Source organism: Parastagonospora nodorum (assembly GCF_000146915.1).
Source record: "Parastagonospora nodorum SN15 chromosome Unknown scaffold_22, whole genome shotgun sequence".
Taxonomy (NCBI): domain Eukaryota; kingdom Fungi; phylum Ascomycota; class Dothideomycetes; order Pleosporales; family Phaeosphaeriaceae; genus Parastagonospora; species Parastagonospora nodorum.
Genome location: NW_001884570.1, coordinates 338,821 through 365,382, shown reverse-complemented (window position 1 = coordinate 365,382; position 26,562 = coordinate 338,821). Strand labels below are relative to the sequence as shown.

At 53.1% G+C, this 26,562-nt stretch overlaps 14 protein-coding genes across 14 annotated transcripts; 8 read left to right on the top strand and 6 right to left on the bottom strand.

The window, feature by feature from the left end:
• Window positions 1-151: 151 nt before the first annotated feature.
• On the bottom strand, window positions 152-1,910 carry SNOG_12443 (hypothetical protein; the record flags this gene model as incomplete). Its single annotated transcript, XM_001802614.1, has 2 exons — window positions 152-789; window positions 818-1,910. 2 exons carry the CDS (start codon window positions 1,908-1,910, stop codon window positions 152-154), a joined length of 1,731 nt encoding a protein of 576 aa, XP_001802666.1.
• Window positions 1,911-2,470: 560 nt separating this feature from the next.
• Window positions 2,471-3,174, bottom strand: SNOG_12442 (hypothetical protein; the record flags this gene model as incomplete). Its single annotated transcript, XM_001802613.1, has 2 exons — window positions 2,471-2,522; window positions 2,855-3,174. The coding sequence occupies 2 exons, from the start codon at window positions 3,172-3,174 to the stop codon at window positions 2,471-2,473; spliced, it is 372 nt and encodes a 123-aa protein (XP_001802665.1).
• A 279-nt stretch (window positions 3,175-3,453) lies between these two features.
• Window positions 3,454-5,101, bottom strand: SNOG_12441 (hypothetical protein; the record flags this gene model as incomplete). The annotated part of the gene is made up of 3 exons (XM_001802612.1): window positions 3,454-3,787; window positions 3,843-4,639; window positions 4,690-5,101. 3 exons carry the CDS (start codon window positions 5,099-5,101, stop codon window positions 3,533-3,535), a joined length of 1,464 nt encoding a protein of 487 aa, XP_001802664.1. The 3' UTR covers window positions 3,454-3,532.
• Window positions 5,102-6,015: 914 nt separating this feature from the next.
• On the bottom strand, window positions 6,016-7,570 carry SNOG_12440 (hypothetical protein; the record flags this gene model as incomplete). Its single annotated transcript, XM_001802611.1, has 3 exons — window positions 6,016-6,208; window positions 6,257-7,065; window positions 7,115-7,570. 3 exons carry the CDS (start codon window positions 7,568-7,570, stop codon window positions 6,016-6,018), a joined length of 1,458 nt encoding a protein of 485 aa, XP_001802663.1.
• Window positions 7,571-7,974: 404 nt separating this feature from the next.
• SNOG_12439 (hypothetical protein) lies at window positions 7,975-9,369 on the top strand (the record flags this gene model as incomplete). Its single annotated transcript, XM_001802610.1, has 1 exon — window positions 7,975-9,369. One exon carries the CDS (start codon window positions 7,975-7,977, stop codon window positions 9,367-9,369), a length of 1,395 nt encoding a protein of 464 aa, XP_001802662.1.
• Window positions 9,370-9,662: 293 nt separating this feature from the next.
• Window positions 9,663-10,662, top strand: SNOG_12438 (hypothetical protein). The gene is made up of 2 exons (XM_001802609.1): window positions 9,663-9,836; window positions 9,929-10,662. Exons 1-2 carry the CDS (start codon window positions 9,770-9,772, stop codon window positions 10,567-10,569), a joined length of 708 nt encoding a protein of 235 aa, XP_001802661.1. The 5' UTR covers window positions 9,663-9,769; the 3' UTR covers window positions 10,570-10,662.
• An 895-nt stretch (window positions 10,663-11,557) lies between these two features.
• Window positions 11,558-12,035, bottom strand: SNOG_12437 (hypothetical protein; the record flags this gene model as incomplete). Its single annotated transcript, XM_001802608.1, has 2 exons — window positions 11,558-11,838; window positions 12,014-12,035. 2 exons carry the CDS (start codon window positions 12,033-12,035, stop codon window positions 11,558-11,560), a joined length of 303 nt encoding a protein of 100 aa, XP_001802660.1.
• Window positions 12,036-15,078: 3,043 nt separating this feature from the next.
• On the top strand, window positions 15,079-16,215 carry SNOG_12436 (hypothetical protein; the record flags this gene model as incomplete). Its single annotated transcript, XM_001802607.1, is given in 3 exon segments — window positions 15,079-15,515; window positions 15,572-15,785; window positions 15,805-16,215. 3 exon segments carry the CDS (start codon window positions 15,079-15,081, stop codon window positions 16,213-16,215), a joined length of 1,062 nt encoding a protein of 353 aa, XP_001802659.1.
• Window positions 16,216-17,091: 876 nt separating this feature from the next.
• SNOG_12435 (hypothetical protein) lies at window positions 17,092-18,775 on the top strand (the record flags this gene model as incomplete). The annotated part of the gene is made up of 3 exons (XM_001802606.1): window positions 17,092-17,244; window positions 17,301-17,583; window positions 17,634-18,775. The coding sequence occupies 3 exons, from the start codon at window positions 17,092-17,094 to the stop codon at window positions 18,773-18,775; spliced, it is 1,578 nt and encodes a 525-aa protein (XP_001802658.1).
• Window positions 18,776-19,309: 534 nt separating this feature from the next.
• SNOG_12434 (hypothetical protein) lies at window positions 19,310-20,096 on the top strand. Its single transcript, XM_001802605.1, has one exon. The coding sequence runs from the start codon at window positions 19,408-19,410 to the stop codon at window positions 20,014-20,016; it is 609 nt and encodes a 202-aa protein (XP_001802657.1). The 5' UTR covers window positions 19,310-19,407; the 3' UTR covers window positions 20,017-20,096.
• Window positions 20,097-21,193: 1,097 nt separating this feature from the next.
• Window positions 21,194-22,621, top strand: SNOG_12433 (hypothetical protein; the record flags this gene model as incomplete). The annotated part of the gene is made up of 3 exons (XM_001802604.1): window positions 21,194-21,441; window positions 21,682-22,147; window positions 22,334-22,621. 3 exons carry the CDS (start codon window positions 21,194-21,196, stop codon window positions 22,619-22,621), a joined length of 1,002 nt encoding a protein of 333 aa, XP_001802656.1.
• A 599-nt stretch (window positions 22,622-23,220) lies between these two features.
• On the top strand, window positions 23,221-23,616 carry SNOG_12432 (hypothetical protein; the record flags this gene model as incomplete). The annotated part of the gene is made up of 1 exon (XM_001802603.1): window positions 23,221-23,616. One exon carries the CDS (start codon window positions 23,221-23,223, stop codon window positions 23,614-23,616), a length of 396 nt encoding a protein of 131 aa, XP_001802655.1.
• SNOG_12430 (hypothetical protein) lies at window positions 23,341-26,126 on the bottom strand (the record flags this gene model as incomplete). Its single annotated transcript, XM_001802601.1, has 5 exons — window positions 23,341-23,706; window positions 24,229-24,447; window positions 25,044-25,419; window positions 25,471-25,645; window positions 25,745-26,126. 5 exons carry the CDS (start codon window positions 26,124-26,126, stop codon window positions 23,341-23,343), a joined length of 1,518 nt encoding a protein of 505 aa, XP_001802653.1.
• Window positions 24,239-24,736, top strand: SNOG_12431 (hypothetical protein; the record flags this gene model as incomplete). The annotated part of the gene is made up of 1 exon (XM_001802602.1): window positions 24,239-24,736. One exon carries the CDS (start codon window positions 24,239-24,241, stop codon window positions 24,734-24,736), a length of 498 nt encoding a protein of 165 aa, XP_001802654.1.
• Window positions 26,127-26,562: the final 436 nt, after the last annotated feature.

Genomic DNA, 26,562 nt, shown 5'->3' with positions numbered 1-26,562 from the left:
ATCCGAAGTGGCAACTCCGAAAAACAAAATGACCTTCCGTTGATACAATATGTGGTGAGAAATAAGATCTGTCGCAGCACAGCCTCATCCAGATCAACGCCTCAAACCATGCAAACCAAACAACAGGAGTACTTGAAAGCCATCAAACCAACTAAACAACTTGATCTCCCACAACAGAGTCTCCCCACTTAGGACCACACGCAACTACCTTTTCTCCCTCGGGCGTACTCGCACCCGACGTCGTTTTCGACCCAACACCACCCTTGGGTGGCTTCAACCCATACACCGTATCCAGGCTCTTCCGCATCTTATACTCCTTCTCGCCCCACGTCATCAAAAACCCTACACCCGCGACCACCGGCAAACACAATCCACACGCTCCTGAGCGACAGCGTAAACGCCTCGACAATCTCTGGCCTTTGCCTTTGCGCCGAACTTCTCCGTGAACTTCGACGAAGCGCGCGAATACGCTCTTCCATGCGCGAGTTTGGCCCGCGCTGTTGGGGAGGATATGGACGGCAGCAGCAGCGCGAAACGCACATTGAACACGGCGCCAGGAACCGCGACGCCGAAGAGCGATCCCGTGCCGCGCAGGAACGCCCACGAGCCCGCGCTCACGGCCGTGGTAGACTCGGGGAGCTTGACCCTGCACGGCGGGCAGCATGGTGGAGATGACGATGCCGAAGCCCGCGGGCGGCGACGAGTTGGAAAGACAGCCATGCGCCGGGAGGGCGTCGTGGAGTCGAGCGTGGCGCACAGCCCCAGGGCCGAGCGTCATGAGTGCGAAGCCGGTGATGTGCATGGGGCTTGTACTTGCCCCAAAAGGAGAGAAGAGGTCCGCCGACGGCGGCGAGCACGACGACGACGAGCGTGGTGGGCATGACTTGGAGGCCGGATTTTGTGGGGGATGAGCCTTGCACGGCTTGGAAGAAGGGCGGGAGGTAGAATTGGAAGCCGTAGGTGACGAAGCCGTGGATGGTGGTGAGAGTGAAGGCGATGTTTGTGGTGCGGTTGGAGAAGATTTGGGGCGGCATGATGGGGTGTTTGCAGTAGGGCGAGCGCTCCCAGCATATGAAGGCGATCAGGCCCATCAGGCCGAACATTAGTGGGAGGACGACGGCCGGGTGGGACCAGGGGTTTGGGGCGCCGCCGGTACTGAGGGCGACGAGGAGCATGACAACGGAGGCGGTGAGAATGCTGGAGCCGATGTAGTCGATTTTCTTGAGCTCGTCGAGGAGCTTGACGTCGCTGGCATTGGCGCCGCGGCCGACGTTGAGGTAGAACCATATGACGACGAGAGAGATTCCACAGATTGGAATATTGACTAGAAAGCACCAACGCCAGCCATGTTCTGCAAAGACACCACCTAGCAAGGGGCCGAGAGTGGTTCCGATGGCGAAGGTGACATGCTTGATGGCCAAATACGGCCCACGTTTGCGCAGCGGGATGATATCGCAGAGTATCATCTCCGCAAAAAGATCGATACCACCAGTTCCAAGGCCCTGAACAATCCGGCCAAAGATCAAGACGGCGCCAGAATTCGCCGCGCCGCAGATTGCGCTTCCGACAGCAAAGACAAGGACAGCCAGCATCATGGGGTACTTTCGCCCCCACATATCACCCAGCTGGCTGTACAGCGGCTGGAAGATTGTGCTTGCCAGGAGAAAAGGGCGGTGGCGACCCAAGAGAACTTGGTGCCGAGGTCGAGCGCATCCGAAATGGTGGGGGAGCGCGGTGTTGGTGACACTTCCCTCCAGAGCTGAGAGAAGCAGTGGTATGCAAATGGCGACAAAGGATCGCCAGAAGCCCTGCACCACGCTTCCACTCTTGTGTGCCGCCCTCGGAGGGGAGAGAAGGCGGTAGTGTTGGCCGAATGAACTTCTCATCAAGTTCAGGCTCTTGCACTTCATTGGGCGGAGTGTGGGTGATGGTGGAGTCAGTGCATGGACAGCTGACTGAGGATCTTGTGGAAGACATTTTGGAATTGAACTCTGAGAATGCTTGCTGAAAATGCAAATTTTATATTAGAACCGGTGAGCTTGTAGAGTGTCTGATGAAAAGTAGAGGGAAACCATGCTACGGCGACTTTATACCTCTCAATTCAAAAATTCATGAAAAAAACTGTTGAATCTTCCTATGGTATTCCCATGGTATGTTGGAGTTCGTCCCTCTGCGATTTGCGTCATGGGTTGTGGTCCGTTTTAGAGGCTACCATGGTATGGACGTCGGTAAGACCCTGACTAGAACCCACAACTCTTGCGAATTACCATCCGGAGGCGACGTGGGGAAACCCGACAAGGCTCAGCAATACCTATAGAATTGCATATGGCTTGCCCTACCAAGGTACCTTGACGCATACATTGCCTTGTACCACTAAGTACTTCATGATAAGCAGTGCATGCCTGCTCCCCAATCATCGATGCACCGAAACACTTTCGATATTTTGGTAGAGAAATATCCTAGAAGCCTTTCAATCTTGGGTGGCCTTGAGAAGCATGATATCAACCGTGTCTTCTAAAGTTCTGCCTCATACGTCAGCTCTAGCACATCGTTAGTTAAGCAGTAAAAACACGGTATCAGCAACTTACACCCATCATCCATGGCAACATCTTCGTCGCTATACGCCACTCAAGATTGGTGGAATGTTTGTCTGGTAGCGAAGGAAACCTAGGTTACGTTCCGCTCATGTCCCCTTCATCCCTCCCTCCCCTTCGGATCCACGAGTTCAAACCCATCAAACCCCATCCTCCCCACCCGCGGCAAACTCCTAAGCAACAAACTCGCAATCGGCAACGGATCCATGCCATCTCTAACCTGCTTGCTCCAACTCTCCCTCTCCCCCTCTCTCACATACATGCCCACCTGCTCTTCAATAAGCCCATCCAAATCACTATGCGCAGGCCAGGGCACCAAATCCCCGCCATATGCGCGCCGCACGCTAATTGATCGCACGAGGGCACGATGTTTGGGTGACGTCCAGAGCATGAGGGTCAGGGGGCGCAGGTGTTTGAAGTTGGAGTGCGAAAGGGATATGGTGGTGTAGAGATGCGCTGTCGCTATGCGGTTCAAGTTTTTATTGACCAGGCAGAGAGAATGAAGGGTGTGGGTGGAGGTGAAGTGGCAGATGCGGTCGAGGAGTTCTTCTGGGAGATGGGATATCGGGGACGACGTCATTGTAGAGATGCGATAAGAATACGATGGTAAAATTGTGAAGAGAAGGTGCACTAGGGAATAGAATAGGGTAGAGAAGTATGATGGAGAGGCGCCATGATGTCTTACATATTGATGCGCTCGTGACGGATGTGGATGAAGGAGGCTTGACGCAACTGCCGAAGCCACAAGGCCGGGGTGCATCATCATCCATCACGGTTCGGCAGGGACGATCGAACTACATTTACCCCACCCCCACTTTTTTGTATACCGCTGCACTACGATTTGTGGAGAAGCACAGAGATTGAAGAAGTTCATTCCGTCATTTCATTTCATAGCAAGCCTATACGACGTCTCCCAAAGGACGTATCCTATAAGCAGCTTACTTGAACTCGGCCATAAAGTCCTCGTGGAATTTGACCAGCCTATTCGTCCACTCGGTGCCTGGCGCCAAAAACGTGGTTCTGAAATGCAGCGTGCCTTCTTTCTGGCCAAAGCCAGAACCTGCGACAACGCACACGCCCGTGGCATCGAGCATGCGGAAGCAGTAGAACTCATCGGGCTCGCGGCCTTCTTTCTTCGCTTGCTCAATGGCCTTTTGCGGGAGCTTGATGGTGGGGAAGAGGTACATGGAGCCCTTGTGATAGGTTAGTAAACATATTGAGGGGTGCTGGGTTGGTTTGGATACGTACTTGTGGCTCATCGCACTCGACACCCTCCATGCGCTTGAATGCCTCGTAGAGGGCGTATGCGCGCTTCTTGAGGCCAGCGAAGATGGTGTCATACTCTTGCTTATACAGCTCGTAACTCGGCTCGCCCTCCTTCGGTGGGTTGACCATCATTTCGACAATACACTGGCCGAGCACTGGCGGACACAGCTGGATCGAAATAAATTTGTACACCTCCGCGGCGACCTCAGGGTCAAAGCCGAGAAGCTCAAAGTATCCGCCGCGGTGGCCGCACTCGCCGACCATACCCTTGGAAACGGAGTGCAGCGACGCGAGCTCGATGTTGTCGTATTTTCCTGGCTCGGCTTTCTGGAGATCGCGCAGGGCTTTCTTGAAGGAGATGAATTCGCCGATGAAGACGTTGGTTTGGTAGACTTCGTCGGCCAGGACGACTACGCCTTTCTCCGCGGCGAACTTCAGGACAGCCTTGATGTCCTCTGCGGGCAGCGATGCGCCCGTGGGGTTACCGGGGTTGATGACACATATCGCCTTCACGTCGGTTCCCTCTGCGATTGCCTTGTCGTATGCGGTGCGGATAGCATCCATAGATGTGCCCCATTTCTGGTCCTCCTCGAGGTAGTATGGGACGACGCGGGCGTCGAGAACGGAGAGAGTGGCGGTGTAGAGAGGGTATTGGGGGATGGGGACCATTATCCCGGTCTCGGGCTTCGCGCAGATGGTGTGGAGGAGTGTGTTCACGCCGGATGAGGCGCCGTTGCTGAGGTAGATGTTCTCGAAGCTGGCTGGGTAGCCATCTCGTCCTGTCTGTTGTCAGTGGCAATACTTCCTCACTACGAGTATGCAGTCATACGCTCAATGTACTCTGCAACGCTCTGTCTGATCCCTGGTGCGCCCTGGCTCTGGCTGTATGCGCCCACGCTCTTGACCTCCTTCAACAGCTTCTTCGCCCTCGCAATGACGTCCGACTTGTAGCCAAGACTGTCGATGAGGACATTCTCATGCTCCAGCAGTCCTGGGTTCTCTAGCAGACTTGCGACCTGTCTGAAGAATGTGATGGGCTTCTGGTCCAGCTGCTGTGGGTTGCCAATGTTGGCGGCAATGACGGTGTCGAAAGGCAGGTCCTTGCCCTCGCCCTTTGCCAGCTTCGCGCGGTACTCCTCCGACTTTACAGCCAGCTCACCGCGGACAGCATACTTGGCGGCGCGGACATGAGGGTTGATGTTGTCAAGGTTCAGGACCTTGTGCGAGATACCCGACGACATGGTTCGAATAGTGTACGGGGAAATGCTCCGGGGGTTGAAGGTTCTATTGTATACTGGGCAAGATGGAAAGTGAGCTTTGGTCCAAGTGATGACGCAGCGAAGGCGATAGTCTAAGTACCTCCTTTAACAGTACTTTTTCCCCGCGACGTGTATGAATCAACAGGCGTCGAGATAGTGGGCTTTTTTCATGCTCAGCGCGTGGTGCCCCACTACCAGTGACAGCTCCGTGTCTCGCCGCAATGGACCCTTGACCGGAACAAAAGGACTAGGGAAGACAAATACCTCTTTTACCCCCATATCCTATTGCTGAAATGCCATTAGGCCGCGTCCGTATCCCCACGATATTGGCGCGGAGCGAGCTGATGGTACATTGACCCAACGCCGATGACGGCTTCATTTTCAGGGTCCAGCTTATCGTCCGATCCCACCCCACCCTGCCGATGAAATGCCCAATGTTGCGAGTTGTGAGTCGTTGAAGCTTGGCTTGGTCGAGGTGCACAGTAAACTTCGTAAGTAAGATGAACGTCAGACGAGAGGACGCGTGGGAGTACAGCATAAAAGCAATGTCCTCTCGCCTATCTCACCGCATATTCGTGTAACTCTCCCGCACCGACACACGGAGATATTTGGAGCTTGGGCCATGGAGCCGTTTAGGCTAGGCGACGCGGGCACCGCTGCGATAAAACGTAACATCAAGCGTGGGCGGACAGAAATGTTCTTGGATGCAAGCTTTCGCGAGCCTCATGCTTGGAATCTGCCGCGACCTCCGTCTCAGGAAATTTGGCAGAAACTCGAAATTGTGAGTAGGTTTCGTCGTTCATATCAGCTTTTGTATTCCTTCAGCGAACATTACGCTGTGTGGGTCTAAGTCTACAATGCTTCAATCATTACACATCCCGCGCTCATGGTCGCGTTTAGCCACGCTCGCTTCCCCTCAATCGGACGGATTGACCGTACTTTTGCAGCTTGGTGATGAGCTGGTCACCCTGCTTCACCACATCCGCGTACTGCTTGTTCTTGTCGTCTGGTCGGTTCGTCTCTATGATGCCCTTGACGCGGTCGATGGTGCAAGGAATGCGGTCTGCGGCAATGAACTTGGCAAGGTCCCTGCTTGCAATTAGTATCGATCATGTAATTGGCTGATGGCAGACTCACTTGTCGAGGAAGTCAACAGTGACACCAAAGTCGTTGGCCATGCTCTGTAGGCCGACAACTCGGTATGACTGAAGGAGCTGCTGGTAGCCGCGCAGACGCATCTCGCGCACGTACCAGCCGCGGTGCTCGTAAAGGTAGCGATCCTGGCTGAGGAAGTTCACCTCGACCTCGCCGAGAGCGCCGAAGAAGCTCTTGTAGTCGCCCTCGTATAAGCTCTTTACCAATTTTGAGAGAGGTGAAAAGTCGATGGGGATCTCCTTGTCCTGCGGTCCGCCAAGCGTGGTGAGGTTGACCGCAGCCGGTGCTGGTGTCGCACTTGACCCAGAAGCATCAGTCATCTCCTCATCGCCAGCTGCCAGACCCGCGGATGTCTGGCCAGAGAGGGCGGACAGCTTCTCCTCTCCACCGCCAACAATGGCCTTGATCTCGGGCGCATCCACAACCTTTGACTTGAAGTCAACGCGCTTGAGTGAAACGGAGCCTGCGAGTATGGCGTAGACGACAAGGCCCGAGTATGTGCACAGCTCGTAGCTCGTGAAAGTAGACAAACTGTCCAGCAAGAGCGGGGCAGCCTGCAGATGTGATCGCACGGTGAGGTAGTGCAGTCCAGTGTATGCCTTGAGACGATTTCGGCGGTCCCAGTCACCTCCGCTCTCTACCAATGCAGTCGCCCTGTCGATGCTCTTCTTTGCGAGTACCCTGTCGCCGAAGAAGAGAGCGACTCGTATTATGGCGAGGACCAGGTCGATCTTGGTGCCTAGGATGCCCGTCTTCTCGAAAATGGCCTCGTAGCTTGCAATCGCTTTGTCCTGTGCATAGTCAGTATCGAGATATGGACATCCTATTAGTGCGCCATACCTTGTCTCCCATGCGGTTGTAGAGCTCTGCCCGCTTGCCCCGAGCCGCCTGGACCTCAGTCTCACCCGCCTTCTCTGCTGCCTCGTCTTCCTCTTTTTGTATTGCCTCGAGCTCCTTCTCGTTCTCTGCCTTCAGGCTCTCATAGCGCTTCTCGTCCCATGACAGCGGCACCTCTAGTGAAGGCTTCCGTGTGGCGAGCATGTTGGCGAGACTGGCGGAGGGTCTTCGAGCTGTTTTGGGCTGGTCTGACGTGCCCTCGCCCGGTGCATTCAAGACGCCGTCTGTCGGGTGGGCGAGGTACCGGTAGAGTGGCGCCATCTTGTGTTCGGTGATGGCATCTTCGACCGACTTGAGCGACGACTGTTTGGCGGCTTTGGAGGCGGCGGGATTGGTGAGCTGGAAGATGCTCTGGGCCAGCTGGAGGTCCGGGTACTTGGCAAACTGCGGATCACCCATCTTGGCTGTGTGGAGGGCGGATGGGGGTGATTTGGAGTTCGGGATGAGGTAAAGGTGAGTTGCAGTTGTCGTGTGGTGTTTGAGGCTCTGCAGCTAGAGCTAGGAACGCGATGATGCGGGTTGAGCCTTGGCGCGACGTCCGCTACTGAGAGCTCTTGCCCTGCGAGCTCCCCATCTCTCCTTCTCCACTCTCAAGGACGTGTGGCTTGCGCTCACTTCTGATTTCTCCGCTCTCACATATACTACGCTGTAGTTGCTGCCCAAGAAAGCAGCGAAAACAAGCCTAGACCTCTTCGGTAGTCTATTGGCACATCAACGACTTCCTACAGTGCTTTGTATACATAGAATATACAACTTCGCTCAAAGAAGCACATACCCAATTCTGTCTCCACGGGCAATCCGCCATGGCAGGTAGCTCAGGGCCCGACCGCAAGCGCGCGCGCTCAAATTCCAGATCAACTTCGCGCTCACCACCTCGCCAGCGCAAGCGTCCCGGTGCTGGTGCACGTCTGACCGCCGCTGACCGAGAAGCCGCGCGCAGGCGTCAGCAAGAACGAGAACAAGAGGCGCAGCAGAGAGCCCAGCGCGAGGCTGCGCAACGAGGCGTTCACGATGTGGTCAAGCAGCACTACAACATGGTGCCTGAGCGCGGCCGTGAGTTTCGCAAGACAGACAGCAAGATCAAGGGACTGCGCAGCTTCAATAACTGGGTCAAGTCGTCTACCATACAAAAGTTCATTGGCGATGAGCGCAACCTGAGGATTCTCGACATTGGCTGTGGAAAGGGAGGAGATCTACAGAAGTGGCAGGCGTCGAGGAAGGTTGAGCTCTATGTGGGCTGTGATCCTGCAGATGTCTCAATCAAGCAGGCCAAAGACCGATACGCCGAGATGCAGCGCAAGTCGCGCCGCATATTCCACGCCGAGTTCTACGCAAAGGACTGCTTCGGCGAGTGGTTAGGAGACATACCCATCATCAAGGAGGTTGGCATTGATCCTGCGGCGGGACCTGGCAATGCCATGAGCCAGCGCTGGGGAGGCGGAGGTTGGGACATGGTCACGATGATGTTCTGCATGCACTACGCCTTCGAGAGCGAGGAGAAGGCCAAGGGCATGCTCAGGAACGTGTCTGGCGCGCTCAAGAAGGGTGGCCGCTTTATTGGCTGCATTCCCAACTCGGACGTCCTCACTCAGAAAGTCATCGAGCACCACAAGGCTCGAGGCACCGCGCCTGCCGAGACTGCCGGAGCGGACGACGACGAAGACGACCGACCGACTTTCGCGAGCGACGACGAGGACGACTGGGACCCGGAAAAGAGTCTTGACAGCCCGAAGCCTGGCGATACCGAACATGACGAGGGCAAAGCGGACGGCGAGTCAAAGGACAAGGCCAAGGAACCGAAGAAGGATGACGAGGAGGATGGAGAAGTTGAAGAGGAAGGCTTCAGATTCGGCAACAGCATCTACAGCGTCCGCTTCCCTGGCAAGACACCGCCTGATGGCACATTCCGACCGCCCTATGGCTGGAAATACTTCTACTTTCTCGAGGAAGCTGTCGAAGCCCCCGAGTACGTCGTACCTTGGGAAGCTTTCCGTGCATTGGCAGAAGACTACAACCTCGAGCTGCAGTATCGCAAGCCGTTCCGTGAGGTATGGGACGAGCAGAAGGATGATCCAGAACTTGGCCCATTGAGCGAGCGCATGGGCGTTCGGGATAGGGCGACGGGCCGTCTGCTGTCAACAGAGGAGGATCTGGAGGCTGCGGACTTTTACCATACTTTCTGCTTCTACAAGGTCTGATTTCAGAGCATGGTATCGCATTGGCGAAGAAGAGCCTCAGAGGGCTTGGGCAAGATGGCGTTCACAGATATGGATTTACATGTACAACATCAGATACAAGACAAAAAAGTGTCTAAATATCACATGAAGCATATATTATTCTCGCTTACTTGTAGCGTCGTCATACGTCGCGCTCAGCGTGAACGTGATCCAGCCGAAGTGGCTACCTCGGCTTTGTTCACGGAACCACATGTTTCGCGGTCCTTCCGCAATCGCAGCCGCATTACCTCCGCATTCATCTCCACGCTCCTTTTCCACGCGACTTCCATTCCATTCCCAAGCAAACTATCCACTGTTGATCGTCCGCCATCACTGAAAGTTTAATCGCAACCTCTGAAGCTGGACTTGAGACTCTGACAAGATGGTCGCCGACGCACTTGTTTACCACCCGACGGTGTCGCATTACTTGAAGTTTGTCGCGACGACTGGTATGTCTCTCATTATATCCCATATCCCCATCCCTCACTCCCTTACAAGCCAGCCCCACCATATGCCGCTACCAAATACTAACCACTCCCAGTCGGCCGCGACAAACTCCTCCGCACCCTACAATACTTCTCGCGCTTCCTCGCCTGGTACCTCTACCGCACCAACCGCCCCCTCAGCACCATCGCCCCCTTCGAGGCCACCAAGAAGCAATTCGGCGCCACCCGCAAACTGATGCGCGTGGGAAAGTTCGTCGAGCACTTCCGCGCCGCCGCCGTCGCCAGCGACGCCAAGGCCACCGACCCCGTGCTGCGCTTCACCGCAGTCGGCAGACAGCTGGGATATGCCATGTACATGCTCCTGGACAATGTGTGCGTGCTCGACGCCACGGGGATCCGGAAATTCAGCACGGCGCCGCGCATCGGACGGGAGGCGTATAAAGCGTGGTTCACCGGGCTGTCCTTCAGCATCGCATCCGGGCTGTACAGCTACTACAACCTCAACCTGCGCCAGAAGAGCGTGGGACAATCGAGCGATCCGGAGAAGGTTGTCGAGACGAAGAAGGTGGCCAAGGAGATTAACGCCGTGACGGTGCAGCTGCTGAGCGACTTTTGCGATATCATGATTCCGAGCTCAGCGCTCGGGTGGGTGGATCTTGATGATGGGATTGTGGGGCTTGCAGGCACGACGAGTAGTTTGTTGGGGGTTTGGGGGCAGTGGAAGAAGACTGCTTAGATGCAGACGGGGAGAAGCAGATGGTGGGGGTATTGAGTGGGCGTAGATTTTCCATTTTAGCAAGGCGATATATGATAATTTTTTGTTGGACATTGGATGCGCACTGATAGGCTGTGATGTGTGTACACATTGCTATTGTGTATTGGTGGGGACGAGGAGGTGGTCACTGAGCAGTCAGTTGAGGAAAAGAAGATAACTGCGCAGATGGAGGGCAGAGTAAACATCCGTCATCTTTTTACCGGCTCGGGGCCATGTCGTTCGTCTACCGAATTACTGAGGACTACTACTACGCTTACGTTACTGAGAACTCAGTCCGCGGGACAAAGAGCTTGCGTATTCGGCAGGACCACGATTCCACCATCGAGCCATGACCATACAAAGTGCGTATTTCGTTGGGGTAAGGGCAGAGGAATAGGAAGAAGGTGTTGATTGTTCTGTCCAGCAAAACAAAAACCATCCATCTTTAAGGCGATTCTGGGCCTAGGTACCAGGTCACTGTCGAGAGCTTCGTGTCAGTGGAGGTACCTAGAATGCCGATGTCAGCAAAGCGCTGGGGAACAAGGAGGTGCTGAGTGGTTCATTCCGGCGTATATGGTGAGCCTCATTTCAGTCAAGGGCTCGCGCACATCCCGGGGATGACGGGGTCAAGTCTGCGGTTGCGAAATGGCAATGAGGACATGAGAGTCAAGAAGAGACTTTATTTGTTAATACATTCAAAAGAGACAATTTCAGATCCCTTTCCATCTAGCACGTGTGGTCTCAAAGAAGAAGGAAAAAAAAGCATTCCAAATGAAAGCATACAGCAGTCCCAGAAAACACCGCTGTTTCGTCCCCCCCCCCCCCTTCCATGCCGTCCCTCTCAAACAGGATCAACGCTTGCGTGCTTCCTCCCGCTGTCCCATTAAATATCTCGATCCCCAGATCCCGTCTCATGGGTTCATCCATGCAGTTTTTTCTGGGTACGGTGCTTCGGTCGGGCCGTCCACGGTCACCGAGACGAGGTGCGTAACCAATTTGCATCGGGAGCAACCGTAGTAGGAGGAGTGGTGACGAGGACGGGCCGAGATGGGGTGGAGACGAGTGTAGATAGTGAGGTGGAGATGGGTGTAGAAATGGGGCGATTGCGCTGGCAATAGTCTACATGCGGAGTGGAGATGGGTGTTTGGAGTGTGCAGGTGTACTGATGCGGGCTATGCGGGTGGGTTTCTACTGGCTTGGTGGAGCCCGTTGTATGTACATATGGTGTGAACGCGCTGAGAATGGTAGTACCTGTGGTGTAGAGAGTGGAGGCGCGTGTTTTATGTGTGCAGGTGTATGAGTAGAGACTGCAGGAGTTTTGTGGATGTAGGTAGATGGAGCTGTGGAAATGATTACCTGCATGTATATAGGTGTTGATGCGTTCTGGGGAAACTCTGGCGTGGTCAATTGTGAGGTGATGAATTACGCTGTTGCAGAAATTTTGCCATGGTTACTTGTAAGGCCATTGTCTGCACTGCAGCAGATGAGACGTTGACACATCGAACAGCAGAAACTGTCGACCATTCGCACTTCTTCGAATGCATCACGCAATCTTTTTTTCGTCCTCTCGTCGCTTTGCACCTACATCGTAGGACCGATTGCATCCAAGGCCTATATGCTAATGCAATTCCGTCGTTATGCCGTTGCCATGCAGGTGTATGTGACAGCTCGACTTTTCGCCTCAACCGCGCGAACCGTCTAACCTTCTCTTCGACAGAAACTTGAGCTCGGTCGAGTGCTAGCGTCTATTGCTTTGCCTAGAGCAACGTGAAGCCCACGTGGGGTGCGATACCCCTGAGGGTTCTACACGGAGAACATACGCGATGTAGTTGAATACCCATATGATCGGCCTTATTGCTCGAGAGGCGGCGAGTTTGCGTAGTCCGTATTGCCTGGATACACGACTATTTTTCATCCAGGATGGACGCATGGTGTTTGACGGATACTGCTTGGTACGACATCGCTTGCAGAACAGAGCAAAAGCAAGTTTCCTGCAGGCGAGCACAACTCATGTCAGCCGTAAAGGTTACAATTTCTTCTGCCTTGGTGTGCGGAAATTGACTTTTGATTGTGATCAGATTGTGATAAGTGTGCGCCAAACTTAAATGCATGGAAAAGCGTGAGATATAGGAGGGTGTGTTGATACCTGTGCCTTGCTTCTGGGTCACAACGTGGTTGCCCACAGCACCTCGCTTGGTTACACTCGGCGATATATCGCCCGCTCCGCCTCGTCACCCGCCTTGGTGTTTCATCACACCCCGCAAAAGCGACACGCATGCCTATCCCAGCGACGTGGTGATGACACTACGACATGCTGGATCAGCAACACCTCACGGAAAGTGTGCCGGATGGGATTCTGTGGGATCTCAACAAGCGACCAGGATCTAGCATGTCAATGCAGCAGCAACTAGTTGTGGCACGACTACCTAGCGACACAATGATGCGACTGCACCACACCCGCACACCACCGACTGACAGTTATAGTGCTGCAGTCGGGCCTTGCGAAATCGACAGCGCTCTGCAAAACCAAACAGGTGGTCAGTGGCTCTTTGATTAGTCCCGAGCCACTCTCGGGGTTGCACCGCGGGCCCGCTGCTTGATGACCGCAGCGTGCAGTGCGGCACCATATGAAAGGTGTCCACAGCCACGTTTGACAACCCCGAGAGATGCAGATTTGGGACGTCCTGTTCGATCATCTTGCATGTCCACCAACCGAAGGATTGCGGGCTGTCAGTCTTGGTATGCTCGATGAGAAGTGCCGAGTTGCGATCGCAACGTGCCGACGTGACTAGATAGCCCTCAGGAAGGGTCCACCGGCCAAACAATTGATCATCATGTTCATGACAATTTGGCATCTCTCTAGAGGGAAACACCCTTCGAAACGGCTCCCGTTTAGATGGCCTGCAGCAGGAACCCTTGCAACATGAGCCGTTGCTGTAGCACGCGCTAACTTACACCCGCAGACGGATCCACCGGCTAAGCGACTTAGGCTAGGGCCACCCTTTTCTATACAAGCTCGCTTGCAGTGAGAATTTAGGTGTACGGCGCGGCTCTTACCCCAATTGAAGCCTGGCATCGGGTTTCAAGAGGATCACCACGGAGTTGTGAGATGAAAACTGAGCCGCAAATACGCATACGTCGCCTGCACGTGCGCGAGACACAGAACGCCGTACTCTCTCACGCAAGTCCTTCCGCTTCCATTCCTTCCCGAGTAGACTACCTCGATAAGTCAGACCGATAGTAGGGCCGGACGTCAAAGTGCGATGCGGAAAGGTTGGTGCAGAACAAACGGTGAACACCTCGACTGACCCAGACCCATTTGCCTGACTAGTGAACAAGGTTTTGTCTGTCCTGTTTCATCTAGTCCGGCACGAGGCTGTTCAGTAGGGTATCCACCAATCAGAGCTTCCAAACACCCAACGAACCTAAACTTCGACCTGTAGCTCGAGAGTTACCTTCCAATTCAAAAGGAATATTAACTTTTATGATGTGGCAGTGGTGAGCCAACGACATCACACTCCCACACATGCACTGCATTCCTGCTGCCTCGATCGGACCGCTGCGTTGACCAAGCTCAAGCTCCCGGGGTCCGAAAACAGTGTCCAACGTCACATACTGACTAGGATAGGAACCAAACGCCACTTGGCAACAGGGATTCGGGCATGCTAAGGAGGGTCCCGCAGAAGGACGACCTAAAAGGATGTTCGCTAGGGCAGGGCACCTGGCCCAGGTAGTGAAGCACTGATACTGCACACCAAGTTTTAGTTTCCCCGGTAATCTTGACCCTGGACCTCTCTGCCGTTATATGGTCTCATAGACCCTCCTTCACTCAGCCTCGCTTTGCGTACTAATTCCGGATTTGTACGACCAAGGTGTGTAAGAGCACTGTACGAGGCCCGTCTACTCAACCACATCATCGACTCGGAACATGTAGGAGGTAGAAAACAGCTTTACTTCTTACATCGTACACGAACGATCAATCACTGGACGTGAAGCATTCACGATTGGATTCCCTTACCGGCGCAGGGTGCATCAGCAACAATGACTTCCTATGCGAATCCCAGGGACCACCCCGATAATGCCAATGTACCGAACGTCAATCTTCCTCGAACCATCATAAGCCTTACGGTCACATTTATGGTATGCATATGGTCCCTCCCCTTATGTATCCTGGCGATGTTAACAGAATGTACAAGTTATCGGCTGTGTTTGCCATCAGTCTGCGCTTATGGGTTCGTTTCCGTGATAGGCTATGGGGCTGGGACGACCTGTTCGTTCTGCTTGCCGGCGTAGCAAGTGTTGTGGGTGACACTTTCGTCTGCCTTAGTAAGTAACTCTTGATCCCGAAATATGATCTTTTCAATTAACCATCACAGTGCCCGGGGATGGACTCGGCCTGCATCTCTGGACGTTAAGCTCCACGCAGCTCTCCGACTACTTCAGAGTAAGCGCAGAGAAGCACCTCCAGCTTCTAAGCATACCATGGCTAACATGGATCAGCACATCTACGTGACAAACGCGGCGTATTGTATCAGTGCTACGTTCATCAAGCTTGCCATCTTGTTTCAGTTTCTCCGCCTCTTTGCCGAGACTGCAGCTTCAACATCCACTGCCCAGTACCGTCTCGCTCGTCGGGTCACGGTCGGCCTTATTACTATCAGTTCACTCTGGGGCTTTGCTTTCTCTATGCTCGCCCTGTTTCCATGTCAACCAATCAATAAGGAGTGGCATCCGCGAAAGCCAGGAAAGTGCATCGGCTGGGGCAGCAAAGATCCGGACATGTTCTTCCCTATGTTTGCAGGTCATTCTGCTAGCAACATGGTTCTAGACATGTTCGTGCTACTCTTGCCGATACCGTTTCTGGGAATGCTGAGGCTTGCTGGAAAGAGTAGAGCAGGTCTTATCACCCTCTTCTCTCTGGGATTAATGTAAGTGGCCACGATGCTCTGCAACTACACATAGAAGAATACTAATGAGGGACCAGCGTATGCGCTTTATCCGTCGGCCGATTGATCTCACTTTCTGTCAACCGCGCCGGCACGATTCCCATCATCGACATGCCCTATCACACGCCGCTCATCTACGTATTCTCCGTCCTCGAAGTCAACGTCGCCATCATCGCCGCATCCATCCCCATCTTCTGGCCCGTCATCGCCAACATGGCTACCAACAAAATCTGGGTCGTCAACGAGATCGAAGTCCGCGTCGAAAACACAGTCCGGGGAGCCCAGTTTCTCAACCAATGGCGAAATAGACCTCGCGGATCAGGGCCCATGGACAAAGCTCGAAGACTCGAAGGACGACTACGGCAGCAAGGCCAACAGACTCAGTGTCATCACAAAAACATACGAACGCCCAGCTTCACGAACTCACCACGGTCATAAACCGAGTACCGCCTCCTCCAACGGCAGAACCATGGGTTTTGAAACCGGACCCCGCGCATCACACGAGTCGACGCGCAATTTGTGCCGCACGCCAACCACAGACCGCAACCTTAGTGTTACGCAGCAGAACTCGAAGGACTGGTTTGCAGAGATGGACAGGCAGAACACGGCTGGGTCGACGACGACGGATATCCGCAAGACGGATGTTACGCCTGAACAGATTAGGAGGATGGAGAGTAGGTAGAGCGTCTTTGACAGACGGTTTGTGTAATGCTTGTGTGTGCTTGTTAGCGTGATACCCTGGGACGCGGCTCGAATGCGCGCAGTCAATAGATATACATTCTTTCATCTTGAGGATTTTGTCTGGGATCGTGATAGCATCAACAGCACCGTCTTCCCGTGCCGCAGAAACAATTTTCAGGCCGCCAGCTGCTTCAATCTCGTATCGCAACTCCACCCTCACCATCAGCGTCAGCCTTACAACCCGCCCAAAGGCAACCCGTCTTCCCCAACACCAACGCCCGAAATTCTCATCTTGCATGCCAATACCCACTTGGCAATTGTTGGACAATATCGCTGGGGGCCTTTGCACATGCTCGCAACGGAACATAGCGCCGGACCCACCGAGCAAGCTTTGACCCCGAGCGCGCACAAGCGTCGGTGGCGCCGGTTTCTGCGGGGATCTCAAAGCTTGGTCATGCGCCAACCTCAGGTTGATGAATATGAAGGACTGTATAGAAGGTTCTGAAGCAACTTTATTCTTTTGGGTATTTTTAACGTTTCTAGAAGGTTTTCACTTGAAATGCTATGGTGGAAGAAGTTGAGATGCATGTGATGTATTGTTGCTGTGGACATTTGGCCGGGTATAAGATGCCCTCGAAGGAAGAAGTGGCTCGTGTGACGTGCATGCATCGACGGGATTCGGCGTCTGATTACTGGTTGACGGCGGCGATCACAGGGCCTTGAGAGGCGGCGCAGGGTCGTACCTAGCGATGGCGACGGCGCGAGGGAATATAAGCCTCAGGATCGCCGTTTGGTGCATGTCACCGTAGCTTCGCAAGTGAAAAGGTAACTAAAAAGAAGTGCTCCTCCCACTTTAGCTGCGACAAGAACCGACACTATGGCTTCTGCGACCGAGAAGCACACCGATGGCTACGACGGCGATGCCGAGCGCAGAATTAGTGTCGCGAGGACGGAGAAGGGGAGATGGGAACGCCTCTGGCCTGTGATTGCGTGCGGTGCGGGATTGTTTAGTGATGGGTATCTTAACAATGTACGGTTTCCTCACGCGACTACCGCTACAATCTGTATGCTAATTGCAATGTCTAGATCATCGGTCCCGTCAACACCATGCTCAAGAGGATCTACCCCACGGCGTATGCGAGCTCGTCGGCGCAGGCGAATGTCGCGAGCATCACGTTTGCAGGGACGGTGGTGGGTATGCTGTTCTTTGGATACACGTCGGATCACTTTTCGAGGAAGTGGTCGCTGTTCGCCTCGACGATCATTATCATCTTGTTCGCTGCGCTTGGCACGGGGTCGTATGGAGCTGGAGGTAGTCCGACTGGTCTGCTGTCCGCGCTTGTCGCATATCGCTTCTTCTTGGGCATCGGTAAGTATCCCCAGGCTCGTCACGTGTGGTCTCGAGACTGATATGAAAAGGTATTGGCGGAGAATATCCAGCAGGCAGTGTTGGATGCGCCGAGTCGACTGGAGAATTAAAAGAAGGCTCACGCAACAAATGGTTCATCCTCTTCACCAACGTCCAGATCGACCTCGCGTTCTTAATCTCCGCGATCGTTGCGACGATCGTCGTAGTTATCACAGGAGACTCGCTCCATGGTCTACGAATCGCATGGCGCGTCTGCCTCGGTATCGGAATCATACCACCGCTTTCGCTCCTGTACCTTCGACTGAAACTGTCAGAGCCCGAAGCTTTCAAGCGCGAGTCACTTGCGAAAGCGAAGACACCATGGTTGCTGGTCATCAAGTTTTACTGGTACAGACTCAGCATTGTGAGCGTCATCTGGTTCATCTACGACTTCAGCGCATACTCGTTCGGCATCTACTCGACGTCGATTCTGGCAAACCTCCTTGGTGAATCAGCGCCGTTGTGGAAGTCACTTGCGTGGAATATCTTGATCAACTTCTTCTACATGCCTGGTTGTCTAGCTGGTGCTTTTGTGGCGGACATGCCGTCCATGGGCCCGAAGAAGACGCTGTTTATTGGAGTGGCCCTTCAAGGACTGATCGGCTTCATCATGGCGGGATGCTACCCCTATCTGAATGACCCCAAGAACGTTGCTGGGTTTGTTGTCGTGTACGGCATTTTCTTGGCTCTGGGCGAGTTTGGGCCTGGTGACAACATTGGGCTCATCGCTTCGAAGACGTGTGCGACTGGAATCAGGTATGATTTACTTCTCCAGATCGTATTGAAAACAAAGATGCTAATCATGGACAGAGGCCAATATTACGGCTTTGCTGCTGCGTTCGGCAAGATCGGTGCCTTTGCAGGCTCGTACGCCCTCGACGCCATCCAGAAAGCAGCAGGTGCCGACACAATCGCGGCAGGTCGGAACCCGTTCTTCGTAGCATCGAGTCTGGCGTTCCTTGCTGCTGGACTGGTTCTCTTGCTCCCACATATCGGCCAAGATACTATTGACCAGGAGGACATCAAATTCAGAGAGTACTTGTTGGCGAACGGATACGATACCAGCAAGATGGGATTGGAAAGCGCGAGCGTGATCAGCAGTGACGGAGAGGGCAGCGGGTCCGGAGCAGAGGGGCCAAAGGAGACATTATAGGGGATTGAGAGTCGCGCAATGATCGCTTGTGGTCTTGCCTATGCATCGGAAATGACAGTACAGCATTCCAAGCACATGATGCCAATTTCTCATTACTCAAATCCCGTTCCTCAATTGACCACCAGCATACACGTGCTGCGCTAGACTGCATTCGATAGCCTCGGCAAAACAAAGGCTCGCGCCGGAACAACCGCCGGAACGTCACCACCAAAGCCTCCACATGCAGCACCCACGCAAGACTTCCAAGGCCTTGACCCTGACCCGTGCCTTGCAGACTTGCTCTTACTGTACATCTTACATAGGCAGTGAGCCCCACGAGGGCATTCGCCAGCCGTGCAACACCTTGTACCTCGGGTCTTTGTCTGCCGCCCTGCCCCAACAGACACTGAAAGACTTCCGGCCATATGGAACAAGCCGCAGCATCTCCACAGCTATGGAAAAACAGCTTCTGCAGTGGGCCTAGCACGCCTAAGAAGCGAGGTTGAATGAGGGGCATCTGTTTTGAGTGAATTGCTGTCGTGAAGCTGAACCTAAGAAAATAGGACCCCTCATTGAAGCAAACAACAACTTATACAATTCACTACATTTTCACAGACATCAGTCCTTACCGTCTAAAGTTGATCTAGACCAACATGTCTCCTCCTTCAGCTACCACTGCTGTCCCACCACCCGCCTCAAACGGCAGCAAACCTCATGCCAAGACTATTACCACAACACCACCAACTGTCTATCCCAAGGCAGATGGGTCCAACATCCCCGCCTGGGTGAAACCAGACCTCACACGCCTCCTCCGCGTCGAGCGTAACCCGGGCTCCTTCGCCAGCCGCTCCATCTCCCTCGTCTCGCTGCCCGCCAACTCCATCTTCGCCCGCATAACAACCCCGACCCCCGCCGTCGTCGCCTACTCCTCCGTGCAAGCCTCGCGCGACCTGCACATCGAGCTGAACTGCGACCTAGTGTACATCAACCACTCGTGCCGGCCCAGCTTGGTGTTCGACATGGCACGGTGGGAGGTCCGCGTGGCGCCAGACAGGGACTTGAAGGAGGGCGACGAGCTGACGTTTTGGTACCCGAGCACCGAGTGGAAGATGGCGCAGCCGTTTGAGTGTGGGTGTGGGGAGAAGGGGTGCAAGGGTACGATTAGTGGCGCGGGGGATATGAGCGAGGATGTGCTAGGAGAGTATTGGTTGAACGGACATGTTGAGGAGATGTTGGAGGAGAGGAGGAAGAATGGCGCGTAGAGCTGGGGAGTTGTCATTGTTAAGGGTGGCGATTTGTTGAAAAGTTGGTAGACGGATAGAGTAGAAAGATGTGCTTGAACTCGCATACTCCTTGTACAGCGCGCAGTGGTTCTTTGAAACATTCTCTGTTTGCTGCATTGTCGAAGATTACTAATAGATGGTTGACGAAGAAGGTCTGATCACCTCTCTGGTTTTGATAGTATGTGAGGACTTAGCTGCTACTCAGCTCCTATAGAACCTCCTCTCTACTAGCCCTCTATAATTAAATCGCTATATTACACTAGAACAACAAAACGTTTGTCAATGAAGCTGTGTTGCTATTCCCTTATCAGTCTCTCTCTGTGCCCAAACCACTGTAGTGATACCAACAGGTCCGATTGGATCGCTGTGTTTAGAAGACACCCACCTTGATCCTGAACACGAGAAGGACTAAGAGCATCTAGACAGCTGCTGCTGACTCTGTTAGGCTGAGTATTTGAGCCCCGCGCTTACGGCCCCAAAACGTCTTCAGTGCTCCACTACCTAGCTCTTACCATGTGTCTGTTCAGTCTCCAATCTTCTCACTGCGCGCGAACATCCATGTTCCGTGTTTACTGGTAGTCTATAACGTCTTATTCAGGTGCCATCACGTTATCTATCAGAATCGATCAACATGGCTGCACCTCGTCACCCGCCACAATCCTTATCTTCAGCCTGAAGAAAGCCGAAGGCTCCTCGTCTTGGGGCAATGTCGAGAAACACTAACGTGTAACGATCCATTTGGTGGAATATACCCATCAGTAGAGTGGAATGTACGGGAAAGAGGATAAATTTGTGAAGAGGGAGTCAATTCCATGAGTTTCATTGATCAGCGCTGCAAATGGAGTGGGATGTTGCGAGTCTTAATGGAGAAGAGAGAGGTGCATAGGTTCAATGAGTCAGCCTGAGTTTTTCACAACTTTTGAACGGATGCGACTCAGCATGTCCGTTGTATCTCGATTCACGAATTATTATCACGATCAAGATCTTCGCGGTCACGTTTGGCTCGCGAAGTTGCGTCCCCATCAACAATCACACTCCGCACTGACAACTCCATGTGATCGTCTGAAGCAAGCTTGCAGCCAGCTCAGTCCCATATAACTACCCTGCTCGCCACTCGGTATCATTCATCGTCTCAAAAGCTTTCTCTCCCCTTCTCATGTCTCTCGAACGCACTCACCAGCCTTCCAGCTCATCACCCCCGGCACAGACACCACCGGCACAAATAGCCCCGACCACGGAACTTAAATGCTGGGTCACGCTCGTAGACTACCCATCCACCTCCCAACCAACCAGCATTTCCTCGGTCTCACTTACAGTAGACAGCGCGCGCAGGACTGTTGCGACTATGAAGCAAGACTCTCAGGTGAGGTACTCCCAGATTACGGACGCAGGCCACGGTCTGGGGTATGCGGTCAGTGCTGGGGTAGATGTGTTGATGAGGGTTAGGGTAGTTGAAACGTCGTTGAATCAGTGATCAAGATGTCGGAAAGCAAGAATTTTAACGAAATGGAAGCATGGAGAATGATCTGGACAGATGTAAAACGTCCATGAAACAAACTTTTCAGTGACGCTATACGATATACAACCCTTCTTGTGACTGCCTAGCTCTCTGTAACTTCCGCGAGATATGTGAACCCCCACAAGCGAGACCGAACACCCCGGGAATGAACTGAGAGATATTGAAGAGTTTGACGTCAATGGCTTCACGCTTTCCGCTCCAAGAGGCTACTTCCAAGCCTATGGCTCACAACTTCTGGCACAGAACGTACCATCCTCTCGAATGCGGCATGTCGCATCTTCTGCCAACTTCATTTCACCCTTGAACCCCTCAGCAGCCCCCTTCACTATCGTCCAGCGAGATCGGACCGTTTCAGGATGGCAGGAGACCGTTTTACGCACCTGCCTAACATGGAACGATGCGCGCAAACATATGTGTGAGTGTAGGAGAAATCGCCAACAACGCATGGTTCTGCACGGCCAACCTGGCGAAAGGGTCAGTTTTCAGGTCGATTTGCAGGATCGAGAGGACTTCGGCTTTGATCTTTTCGCCTGCGGAGAGCTTTTCAGACGGGTATATGTGAGATACGGAGAGGATGTGAGGAGGCAGGTTGTGAGTTGGAATCTAGATGGTGGATTGGCATGTAGGGTTTGGAGAGTCGGCGGGAACCGGGAATCTGGCGGTGCTTGCAAAGAGGCTTGATTTTTACACTGAATTGATTGGCATATGCATATGAAGTGCTTGTGGTTTCTTCATGTGATACCCATAACAGACCTTTGAAGTACTACTATATGACAGACGGCCGCCGTCCCTGTCATTCGATCTGCATCACATCATGACTTCCACCATGAACGCCTCCCAGATCGACGCGATTCGGACCATTCTCAGCAATATCAGATCAGAATTCGTGCTCATGTGTGTGTGACAACTTACCGAGGAATGCAAGATCTTACCGTTGGACCCCACAAAGGCACCAAAGTTATGGCGAAGTTTGAATCGCTTGAAGATGCGAAAGCATGGATACAACTGATTCCCAGGCAAGCTGGAGTGTATAAGCAATCGACAATGAACGTAATAGGCAGATAGACTGTGAGAATTACTAAACTGATTTGGTGTTTCGCAAAGTCATGGCTTTTCAGGCATTATTTGTACTCTCTCGTGCGACTATGCCGATCGTGGCAAGGTGTATGATGTACACTTTCTCCGCCTCGGTATCACGACCATGAGACGTCAAGCAAGCCACTCTTGCTTGCTCGGAAACATGCGCCACTTGTGTCTGACTCCTTCAGCAAGCTTGACACTCGCAGGTGTTGGATTGAATGAAACAAAACTAACTGTGAGAAGGCAGAGGGATGTGGACAGTTCGCTTTAATTTGTCTATTACAACACGTTTTGCTGCATTGACGGCTTGTTTCTCTGCTTCGTGATACACTGTGAAATAATTGAGCGTCATCAGCTTGACATCGAAATTACGGAACAGCCAAAAATAGCAGCGAGCCCACCTGCGTCTTTTCTGTACAGCAAGCAGACCACCCGGGCTTGATGTGAATTGACAACCAGTAGCATGTATCAACCTCATCAGCAGACACCCAATCACGACCTCCAGCCCAGAACTCATAGCAAACAGCTTCAGCTATGACAAGAAACCCTCTCCCCACTTCCCTCCCGCCACGACCACCCACAAAATGTCTTCTTCCACGCAGAACACTACCGACCGCCACCCACAAGACGCCACAAACCCCCCCTCTACGTCCTCCTCAAAATCCTGGATCCTCTTCACCAACACCCCAACACTACGACTTCAGTCAGGCGCCTTCGCCACCAAAGAAGAAGCAAAGGCCGAACTCGTCAAAATCGTTGAAAACATCAATGCTCTCCTGGTCAACGAAGAGAGCAAACAATGGGCTCAGTACGGGAAAGGCAGAATGTCGTGTAAGGTCTTTAAGCCAAAAGGGGTGGAGGGATATGAGTGCGTGATGAAGTATCAGGTAGAGAAGGAGAAAGAGGGGGGAGATGATGAGATGGGTGGTGACTGGGACGATGGGAATGCAGAGTGGCTTGCAGATGCGGAAGAAGAGTGAGGTGGTTTGGGTTTCCGATATGTACATGAATGGAATCTTTCCGAAATGATTCGCAGCACGAATAGCAGTGAGGGAGGTGTTAATGCTATACTGGCGGATGATGGCATGTCGTGCGAGCTCTTTTTGCCGAGGGGGGACGTGGCGGAGAGAATTCAGAGATATTGGGTGCAGTATCATATAGAGGAGGTCGGTATGGATGTGGATGACAAGAACCCTGAACGACTGCGGATGGATGGTTGTACTGATAATTGACCGGATCGTGAGTATTTGGTTGATGCGGAGTAGAGGGGAGAGAAAGAGGTACGAGGTGGCACATATGAGACAGTCTTTTTTATGTCGATATTTCCAATGTTCTAAATCATACCAATAGCCGTGCACTGATTGGCACGAGCGCATGAGTAAATTCTGGCGTGGTGTAGGGCCATGTAGATTTTCCCGGAAGGAAAACGTTTTGATGAGTATCTTTCCCCTGTTGAATCACCTGTCACATGTACGGCAGCTTGTCCGTATGATGATCGCCTAGCAAATAGCTATGCCACTCCAGTGCGTCGTAGGTAGCAAGCTCCCACTCTTCATAATACTCATCACCACATTCCTTCTTTCAACTCCTACCCACACGACCATGTCTTCCCCCACACCCCCTGACAGCTCACCATCTCCGCCCAAAAAGCCACCAACCTCCAAGCCCGTCGCAAAAGCCTCAGATGACCGTGTCGCTCCATTCACTTCGCTATTCGGCCCCTTCATCATCCCCACAAAGACTCCAGCACCAGGGTCCGTGAACAGCCCCACTTCACAGCCACCGGCCACAACATACCACGTCAAAGCAATCTACATCAACGCACCCTCTGACATCGTCGAATTTAACGGGTATTGTGGCACCCATGAGCAGACAAAGCAGGCGCTGGAAGGCTTGATAGACCAAGCGCGTACTGGGTACCGCACAACCGATGAAGGAGAAATTGAGCATATCGAGGGATCAGAGTGCAATGTTAGAGTGGCGGATGATGGGTTGAGTTTTGAGGTGTTTCCTTTTGAATGGGAGGGGTGGGTGGCGAGAGTTTGGGCGGAGGAGAAGGATGGTGATGGCGGAGAGTACCGTGCTGCGTTTGGGTGGTGATAGGCTTTGTTGAAGTGAGGTTGATGGCAGCGGATTTAATATTTTTGTAGTGCTATTGAGTGAGATGAGTTTGTTCACTGAACTTTTCGCATCACGATTTTTAATATGTCATGTAGGAAGTGATTTGTTTGTATTTATTATTGAGGTTGTAATTAGGATGATGACGATGAGTATGGGTCCAAGGGTTTCTTTGCGTAGACGACGATGCTGTTGACGTTAGCAAGGTAATACATTTGCTTCAGGTGATTGAAGAGACTTACACGGGCCAATACGCGTGACATCCAGGATCTCGTAATTCCGTCCTCACCTTGGCTAGCAGAACCTTCAACTCATCCAGACTCCAGCCTGCATAGAAAGTATACAGCCGCAAACTCAAACCCTCGATACCTTCCAGCATCGCACTCAGCTGCAACAAACCCGCATCTCGTAACCGCCGGGACTTTGGCCACGGTCCGATGGGCAGCTTGAACTCGAAGACCTGACAGTCCACGAAGCCGGCTTTTTGCAGGGCGGAAGTCAACGTCTCGACGCTGGTGCGCAGAACGATGCCGGCTTTCTTCCCGGCGTTGCCTTGCTCGGTACACCATGTGACGAAGGAGGTACCGGGGTTGCGAGAGGTTTCTTGGATGACGCCCATGTAGTCCATTTCTTGGAGTTCGATGTAGCCGCCTGGCTTGGTGTGCCTGAAAGACTGTTTGCACGTGCTTTGAGCGAGCTATCTCGAAGAGACTTACCGGAATGCTTGAGCGAAAAGCTTGTCCCAATTTCGTATGCAGCCGGTCATGGTCCGCAGGTGGACCAGGTCGAAGAAGTTGTCGTCCCAGGTCCAGGTTTGTTCAGCGTCGTCGATCTCAAATTTGACGTTTGGCGGTACCCTGAGGTGCGTCAGTGGTTTTGCATATCGGAGTGCTGTATTACACCCACCATGTTGGTTGGATAGGACTTAGGTCCGTCGCGGTTACTGTACACTTAGCTAATAATCCAGACAGCAATTGACAATTCACACACCTGTTGCACCAGGGAAAAGTTCGCCAGCATCTATCGCCCATATGCCAGTCCCCGTACCAATGTCCAGAATCTGCTGTGGGTCCTCCAATGGCGCAAATACAATCTTATCGCTAAACACATTTTGCAACGACGCGTACTTGATATCAAGTCTATCCTGTTCTTGTTCATCGTCCGGAAACATATAAATTCCATCCTGGTACGCATGGTAGCGTCTTCCGTTTTCGTAGCGGCCCTTCATGATGCTAGAAGTCAAAGAGGCCGTTTCGGACACTACATCCCCGTATGCGGAGTCGGCATCGTCGGATACTGGGTCGACGGTTTCGCCTCCAGGCACTGTTTGTTGTACAACATGCTGTAGGTCGTTGGTAGCGTTTCCTGCCATCGTGTGCTTCCTCTATCCAGAGGTTCTGCTTTCACCAGATGTTGCCGAAGAACGCCGATTTGGGGATTCAGAGGCTGTCAGAATTGGACCCTTCCGGCCACTTTTGTGATTTGTAGCGCCCTGTTGAGTTGTTGCGAGGTTTAATAAAATGGTGTTCTTCCGCCAGGAAACGTCCGGCAGGCAGCGGTTTGCCCTTGTCAGCGTCCCGACAAGACGTCCAGAGCAGGGTTGAGTTCTGTAAGTAGTATGCACAGCGCACGACGGGCCGACTCACGCGGGCACGCGGCGCAGGGAACTCAAAGACGCCACTTGCATAGCTAGGACGAGCGGGCCTTGAGCTCGCGACCAGCTGATGGAGGTTGTCGACAGTTCCCGATTCGCCGACCAAGGACACCGGCCAAAGAGGGCGAGCATTGGTTAACGTCTGTGGCTGAAC

What these genes read in the sequence shown, in the direction of transcription:
- SNOG_12434 (XM_001802605.1), top strand. Translation starts at nt 19,408, where the DNA reads ATGTCTCCTCCTTCAGCTACCACTGCTGTCCCACCACCCGCCTCAAAC.
- SNOG_12438 (XM_001802609.1), top strand. Translation starts at nt 9,770, where the DNA reads ATGGTCGCCGACGCACTTGTTTACCACCCGACGGTGTCGCATTACTTG. An exon ending in GAAGTTTGTCGCGACGACTG is followed by an intron (nt 9,837 to 9,928) that starts GTATGTCTCTCA and finishes AACCACTCCCAG; the next exon opens with TCGGCCGCGACAAACTCCTC.